This window comes from Gallinula chloropus, assembly GCF_964237585.1.
Source record: "Gallinula chloropus genome assembly, chromosome: Z".
Taxonomy (NCBI): Eukaryota; Metazoa; Chordata; class Aves; order Gruiformes; family Rallidae; genus Gallinula; species Gallinula chloropus.
The window spans coordinates 15,235,441-15,243,629 of NC_140089.1; the positions used below are offsets into that span (position 1 = coordinate 15,235,441).

General features: G+C 56.5%; 2 protein-coding genes across 2 annotated transcripts; both read left to right on the forward strand.

Moving 5' to 3' along the window:
- Nucleotides 1–337: 337 nt before the first annotated feature.
- On the forward strand, nucleotides 338–2,248 carry LOC311203607 (acrosin-like; the record flags this gene model as incomplete). The annotated part of the gene is made up of 4 exons (XM_084278360.1): nucleotides 338–498; nucleotides 830–1,095; nucleotides 1,373–1,518; nucleotides 1,889–2,248. 4 exons carry the CDS (start codon nucleotides 338–340, stop codon nucleotides 2,246–2,248), a joined length of 933 nt encoding a protein of 310 aa, XP_084134486.1.
- Nucleotides 2,249–5,918: 3,670 nt separating this feature from the next.
- On the forward strand, nucleotides 5,919–7,327 carry LOC311203608 (acrosin-like; the record flags this gene model as incomplete). Its single annotated transcript, XM_084278361.1, has 3 exons — nucleotides 5,919–6,174; nucleotides 6,452–6,597; nucleotides 6,968–7,327. 3 exons carry the CDS (start codon nucleotides 5,919–5,921, stop codon nucleotides 7,325–7,327), a joined length of 762 nt encoding a protein of 253 aa, XP_084134487.1.
- Nucleotides 7,328–8,189: the final 862 nt, after the last annotated feature.

Consider the following 8,189-nt stretch of genomic DNA (forward strand, 5'->3'; position numbering starts at 1 on the left):
TCTTGAAGGTAGCATGGGCAAGCCTTATGGGATTCATTGGAGGGTTTCCACTTGTCCCCCATGGCCACGCCACGGCTTCCTGAACCCCCTGTGGGGCCCTCGGATCTTTGCCAGCACCCAGGCTGCTGGCACCGCTTGTCTACGGGGCTAAAGCCAAAACAGAGGCAGATGGGTGCACGCTCCATGGCGTTCCCTGGCCCTCCTGTCCATACAGCACCTTGCGGGGAGGGAAGACGGCTGACCTTCAGCCTGAACAGCAGCAAGTCATTGAGCAGGACAGTAACGATCTTCTGCTTACAGGACCTGCGGGCACCGGCCCATGGCCTGGAACTCAGGCATGTCGCGTGTTGTGGGCGGCAGAGATGCCCAGAAGGGAGCCTGGCCCTGGATTGTGAGCATCCAGAATCCCTGGAAGGTGGGCACAGGGCATGTATGCGGAGGCTCCCTGATCCACCCACAGTGGGTCCTTACAGCAGCCCACTGTTTCATCAACGTCTGGTAAGGAGGAGTAGGGAACAGCACACAACACTCCCAGCTGCCCTGCCCACAGCACCTCAGGCTACCCTCACCCCATCCCGTTCCATTCGCCCGCTGGACACCCACTGTCTGGACTCTCCCCAGCCCAGCTCAGGAGAAAGGTGGGCTCACGCCACTGCTTCCCAGCAGCCTCCAGCTCCAAGTTCCTGGTGCCCAAGGCGTGCTAGGGTGGTTGGGCCTCTGTAGCACCACTTTCCTCTCTGCCTTGTCAAGAGCAGGTGGCAGACAACGGCTGGGCTGTGACAGCACGTAGTTCCGCTGGCTCTGAGTGCTCTCTCTGTCTGCCTTCCAGGGACGTCAGCATGTGGCATGTGGTCATCGGTGCCACGCAGTTGACGCGGCTGGGTCCTGAGGCACAAGTGCGCGGTATCATGCAGGTGATTGTTCACGAGCACTACAGCAACATCACGCAGAAGAATGACATCGCGCTTATGGAATTGGACCAGCCTGTCCAGTGCAATGACTACATCCAGCTTGCCTGTGTGCCTGATGCCTCGCTGAGAGTTTCAGAGCTGACCAACTGCTATGTCAGCGGCTGGGGCTCCACAACTGCAAGATGTGAGTTCCTGAGCACTCCTTGTGTCCTGAGAGCAAGCATGGAACAGTGGGGAGGCGGGCTGGGCTTTCAGGCAGCAGAGGCGAAATGTCGACACAGTCAGGTTGCACAGGGATGTGTGCCTAGAGAGAGGAGGCGGGCCTGACCCATTAGTCAAAGCAAGACACAAAGCAAACACTGCTACAATGCATTCTGGAGGCCAAGCCAAGCCCTAGGCAAGGGGCTTACCCAGACCAGGGAGGAGAACCAGGAATGAGCTGCTGCATTCTTTGCTCACAGCTGCAGAAGCCACCGACAGGCTGCAGGAGGCCAAGGTCTCCCTCATCGACATCAAGCAGTGTAACAGCAGCAATTGGTACCGAGGGGCCATCCACAGCCACAACCTGTGTGCTGGTTATCCCCAGGGTGGCATCGACACCTGCCAGGTAGGAGTCTGCGACAAACCGGTCCCCAGCACCACTAGCAGCCCTGTCACAACAGCCCAAAGTTCTGCTGGCATGGGCTTTGCCTGGCAAGTCACCTTCCCAGCACTGCTGGGACTTGCCTCTCCTTCCCCATGAGCATGTCCTTGTGCGGTGCCCCACCTTGGCCCACCTAGGGCTCTTGATAGCCTGTAGGCCCACATCCCAGTCCTGGCAGATGAGTCTTCTGTGCATCCAGCATCACTGCGCGGAGCTGAGGGAGAGTCAATCCCCTCACAGGCAAGAGGGGGATCTCTGGCTCATGGGAAGGAGCTAGCCATAGTGCTGACAATGGCCACCCAACACCACCTTCATGCTCTCTCCTTCCCCTCAGGGTGACAGTGGCGGCCCCCTTGTCTGCCAGGACAAGAACGCCGAGTACTTCTGGCTCGTGGGATTGACCAGCTGGGGCACAGGCTGTGCAAGAGCAAGGCGGCCTGGCATCTACACGTCCACCCAGCACTTCTATGAATGGATCCTGGTCCAGATGGGAGCCAGCTCAGCATTCAGGAGTACCCCAACGGCACAGGCGTGGAGTCACTTCCTCACCACCTCAAGACCACGGCAGAAGCCAGCCCCAACACCAGCTCCAGCGGGTGGGCCTACCTCCTGCCCATTTCCCATTGAGAAACTGGTGCGATTCTTCACTGGGGTGCGGGAGCTCCTGCGGGGCATGTGGGAAGAAAAGGCATGAGGAAGCAGGAGGGACAGCGTCCAGGCTGGGCAGCATGGTACCACCGCTGTCTGCTGCTGGGCCAATGGCCTCTGATACGCAGCGTCAGAGGCCTGCTCTGTCTCGCCCACATTCCTCAGGCTTTCACACAGTTGCTGATTTCAGCCCAGTTCTTGAAATAAAGTTGCCCATTTTCACTGTTCACCAAGCTTCGGACAAGTCTCCTGGGAAAGGGCAAGTGCTTCCATGTTCCTCGCAGCCAAAATCCAGCCACAGTCACATAGGGCACAAAGGGGAAGAGTCACTCAAAAGGCCTGCAACCATGTCAGCTCAGAGAGGAGGTTGCTCGCAGCCATGGTGGGTTGGAGCAACCTGTCATCACCCAGAGGTGAGAAAGAAGAGCAGAGGTTTAGGATTATTTCCATGTCTCTACAGAGACGGGTGCTAGGTGGCAATTCCACCAAACTAGCCCCCTACACACAGAATTTACAACCTGTATCTCTTGTGACAGGATTAGAAAAGCCTGCCTAAATTTCCATTAATTGGTGAGTAATTAACGCATCAAGCATAGTCAAATTAGCAGGCATGCTGCTTGAAGGTGCTGGACTGGGGCGTTTACACAGGCCTTGAGCTGGGTGGGTGGTTGTGATCTCCCCCTGCCACCTGTCCCTTCCGCCCAGTTTCTGTTGCCTTCAGGCATCTCTGGATGTGCCCCAGCTGTTGCACCTGCAGCGGCAGGATGTTTCCTCTTGAGTCGCTGAGGAGAAGGGCTCTGGAGTGGGAGACCGCATTGAGGGACCCTTCCTGAAAGCGGCAAGGCTGGGCACAGAACCACGAGGGTCAAAAAAGCGAAGGGAGAAAGGTAGAGAGAGAGAGGCACCCAACTTCCCCCTCGCCCACCACAGCAAGACCCCCTGACCGCATGGTGCGGTGACTCATCGGAGGCGGAGCTAAGGGTGATGGGGGAATAATCCCTCTTGATACATCCCTTTGAGCAAGAAATCAGGAAAGCATGGCAGTAGACCTGTGTGGATGAGCAGGGAGCTCATGAGTAACCTCCAAGGGAAGCAGAAGGTCTATGAATTGTGGAAAAAGGGTCTGAGCACCTGGAAAGAATATAGGAATGTTGTGAGGGCCTGTAGGGATGCGTCTAGGAAGGCTAAAGGCCACCAGGAAATCAAACTGGCAAGGGACATAAAGGATAATCAAAAGGGTTTTTTTTAGATATGTGAATAGTAAGATGACCAGGGATAATGTGAGTCTACTGCTGAATGAGAAGGGTGTCCTGGTTATGGGGAATGCTGAGAAGGTGGAGATACTGAATGCCTTCTTTGCTGTCTTCACTTCAAAGGCCCCTCGGGACCCCCAGCACTGGAAGTAAGTAATAGAGTTTGGGAAATGAAGAGCTTCCCTCTGTTTGAGGTGGGGGTGGTCCAGGAGGGTCTCAAAAGAATGAATGCACATAAATCCATGGGCCCGGATGGGATGCATCCATGTGTCCTGAGGGAGCTGGCAGAAGTGATTGCTGAGCCGCTCTCTATCATCTTTGACAGGTCTTGGAGAACAGGAGAGGTGCCTGAAGACTGGAGGATGGCCAATGTCACTCCGGTCTTTAAAAAGGGTAGGAAGGAGGATTTGAGCTGGAGAAGAGCTCAGTGGAGAAGGACCTGGGGGTCCTGGTTGACGACCTGTTGGCCATGAGCCAGCAGTGTGCCTCAGTGGCTAAGAGAGCCAATGGGATCCTGAGGTGCATCCGGAGGAGTGTAGCCAGCAGTCAAAGGAGGTGATCCTCCCCCTCTACTCTGCCCTGGTCAGGCCCCACCTGGAGTATTGTGTCCAGTTCTGGGCTCCTTGGTATAAAAAGCACAGGGATCTCCTGGAGACAGTCCAAAGAAGGGCTACGAAGATGATTAAGGGCCTGGAGCATCTCCCCTGTGAGGGAAGGCTGAGTAAGTTGGGACTCTTCAGCCTTGAGAAGAGAAGACTAAGGGGGGACCTAAATAAAGTCTATCATTATCTGAAGCAGGGGATGCAGGGGGAATCAGCCAGCCCCTTTTCAGTGGTCTGTGGGGTTAGGACAAGGGGCAATGGCTTCAAATTGGAGCACGGGAAGTTCCGCACCAACATGTGGAAGAACTTTTTCCCAGTGAGGGTAGCAGAGCCCTGGGACAGGCTGCCCAGGGAGGTGGTGGAGTCTCCTTCTCTGGAGATATTCCAGACCCGTCTGGATGCCTCTCCGTGCAATATGAGCTGGGGAGCTGCTTTGGCAGGGGGATTGGACCCGATGATCTCTTGATGTCCCTTCCAAGCCCTATGATTCTGTGATTAGTCTTTTCAGCTCTTCTCCAAGGACACTTTGGAGCAGAGCAGGCTTCTTATCAGTCCTTCCTTCCGCCCTTCTTCAAAAGCAGAGCTGTTAGCAAAGCAGGTCAGTACGTTTACCCCTAAACTAAAGAGTGTCAAAGCACTGACCCAAACACATTTCTGTCCCCATGAAAATTTATCTTTATGGGTAACCCCAGGGGTGTCCAAGCACCACTTCTGTCCTCTCTTCAGCTTGGAACGCCCCCATGCCGCCCCTCCCCTCGCCCCATAGGCTGGGCCTAGCACCTGGAACCAGTGGATCTGTGACATCAGCCCTGTGGCCAAGGGCACCCCAGGCAACGGGAGTACTGTGAGCACTCTGTCAGCTGCTGCGCTGTGGGTAACAAGCTCTGCTTGCTTCTTGCAGCTCCCACGTTCTCCTGCTGCTCCTCCTGACAGACATGAAACTGCTCTCCTTCCTCATTTTGCTGGCCTTGTGCTGGCCTGTGCAGGGCACATGGGATACCTGCTGGTAAGTGGCCCTTGGCTCTTGAAGGTAGCATGGGCAAGCCTTATGGGATTCATTGGAGGGTTTCCACTTGTCCCCCATGGCCACGCCACGGCTTCCTGAACCCCCTGTGGGGCCCTCGGATCTTTGCCAGCACCCAGGCTGCTGGCACCGCTTGTCTACGGGGCTAAAGCCAAAACAGAGGCAGATGGGTGCACGCTCCATGGCGTTCCCTGGCCCTCCTGTCCATACAGCACCTTGCGGGGAGGGAAGACGGCTGACCTTCAGCCTGAACAGCAGCAAGTCATTGAGCAGGACAGTAACGATCTTCTGCTTACAGGACCTGCGGGCACCGGCCCATGGCCTGGAACTCAGGCATGTCGCGTGTTGTGGGCGGCAGAGATGCCCAGAAGGGAGCCTGGCCCTGGATTGTGAGCATCCAGAATCCCTGGAAGGTGGGCACAGGGCATGTATGCGGAGGCTCCCTGATCCACCCACAGTGGGTCCTTACAGCAGCCCACTGTTTCATCAACGTCTGGTAAGGAGGAGTAGGGAACAGCACACAACACTCCCAGCTGCCCTGCCCACAGCACCTCAGGCTACCCTCACCCCATCCCGTTCCATTCGCCCGCTGGACACCCACTGTCTGGACTCTCCCCAGCCCAGCTCAGGAGAAAGGTGGGCTCACGCCACTGCTTCCCAGCAGCCTCCAGCTCCAAGTTCCTGGTGCCCAAGGCGTGCTAGGGTGGTTGGGCCTCTGTAGCACCACTTTCCTCTCTGCCTTGTCAAGAGCAGGTGGCAGACAACGGCTGGGCTGTGACAGCACGTAGTTCCGCTGGCTCTGAGTGCTCTCTCTGTCTGCCTTCCAGGGACGTCAGCATGTGGCATGTGGTCATCGGTGCCACGCAGTTGACGCGGCTGGGTCCTGAGGCACAAGTGCGCGGTATCATGCAGGTGATTGTTCACGAGCACTACAGCAACATCACGCAGAAGAATGACATCGCGCTTATGGAATTGGACCAGCCTGTCCAGTGCAATGACTACATCCAGCTTGCCTGTGTGCCTGATGCCTCGCTGAGAGTTTCAGAGCTGACCAACTGCTATGTCAGCGGCTGGGGCTCCACAACTGCAAGATGTGAGTTCCTGAGCACTCCTTGTGTCCTGAGAGCAAGCATGGAACAGTGGGGAGGCGGGCTGGGCTTTCAGGCAGCAGAGGCGAAATGTCGACACAGTCAGGTTGCACAGGGATGTGTGCCTAGAGAGAGGAGGCGGGCCTGACCCATTAGTCAAAGCAAGACACAAAGCAAACACTGCTACAATGCATTCTGGAGGCCAAGCCAAGCCCTAGGCAAGGGGCTTACCCAGACCAGGGAGGAGAACCAGGAATGAGCTGCTGCATTCTTTGCTCACAGCTGCAGAAGCCACCGACAGGCTGCAGGAGGCCAAGGTCTCCCTCATCGACATCAAGCAGTGTAACAGCAGCAATTGGTACCGAGGGGCCATCCACAGCCACAACCTGTGTGCTGGTTATCCCCAGGGTGGCATCGACACCTGCCAGGTAGGAGTCTGCGACAAACCGGTCCCCAGCACCACTAGCAGCCCTGTCACAACAGCCCAAAGTTCTGCTGGCATGGGCTTTGCCTGGCAAGTCACCTTCCCAGCACTGCTGGGACTTGCCTCTCCTTCCCCATGAGCATGTCCTTGTGCGGTGCCCCACCTTGGCCCACCTAGGGCTCTTGATAGCCTGTAGGCCCACATCCCAGTCCTGGCAGATGAGTCTTCTGTGCATCCAGCATCACTGCGCGGAGCTGAGGGAGAGTCAATCCCCTCACAGGCAAGAGGGGGATCTCTGGCTCATGGGAAGGAGCTAGCCATAGTGCTGACAATGGCCACCCAACCCCACCTTCATGCTCTCTCCTTCCCCTCAGGGTGACAGTGGCGGCCCCCTTGTCTGCCAGGACAAGAATGCCGAGTACTTCTGGCTCGTGGGATTGACCAGCTGGGGCACAGGCTGTGCAAGAGCAAGGCGGCCTGGCATCTACACGTCCACCCAGCACTTCTATGAATGGATCCTGGTCCAGATGGGAGCCAGCTCAGCATTCAGGAGTACCCCAACGGCACAGGCGTGGAGTCACTTCCTCACCACCTCAAGACCACGGCAGAAGCCAGCCCCAACACCAGCTCCAGCGGGTGGGCCTACCTCCTGCCCATTTCCCATTGAGAAACTGGTGCGATTCTTCACTGGGGTGCGGGAGCTCCTGCGGGGCATGTGGGAAGAAAAGGCATGAGGAAGCAGGAGGGACAGCGTCCAGGCTGGGCAGCATGGTGCCACCGCTGTCTGCTGCTGGGCCAATGGCCTCTGATACGCAGCGTCAGAGGCCTGCTCTGTCTCGCCCACATTCCTCAGGCTTTCACACAGTTGCTGATTTCAGCCCAGTTCTTGAAATAAAGTTGCCCATTTTCACTGTTCACCAAGCTTCGGACAAGTCTCCTGGGAAAGGGCAAGTGCTTCCATGTTCCTCGCAGCCAAAATCCAGCCACAGTCACATAGGGCACAAAGGGGAAGAGTCACTCAAAAGGCCTGCAACCATGTCAGCTCAGAGAGGAGGTTGCTCGCAGCCATGGTGGGTTGGAGCAACCTGTCATCACCCAGAGGTGAGAAAGAAGAGCAGAGGTTTAGGATTATTTCCATGTCTCTACAGAGACGGGTGCTAGGTGGCAATTCCACCAAACTAGCCCCCTACACACAGAATTTACAACCTGTATCTCTTGTGACAGGATTAGAAAAGCCTGCCTAAATTTCCATTAATTGGTGAGTAATTAACGCATCAAGCATAGTCAAATTAGCAGGCATGCTGCTTGAAGGTGCTGGACTGGGGCGTTTACACAGGCCTTGAGCTGGGTGGGTGGTTGTGATCTCCCCCTGCCACCTGTCCCTTCCGCCCAGTTTCTGTTGCCTTCAGGCATCTCTGGATGTGCCCCAGCTGTTGCACCTGCAGCGGCAGGATGTTTCCTCTTGAGTCGCTGAGGAGAAGGGCTCTGGAGTGGGAGACCGCATTGAGGGACCCTTCCTGAAAGCGGCAAGGCTGGGCACAGAACCACGAGGGTCAAAAAAGCGAAGGGAGAAAGGTAGAGAGAGAGAGGCACCCA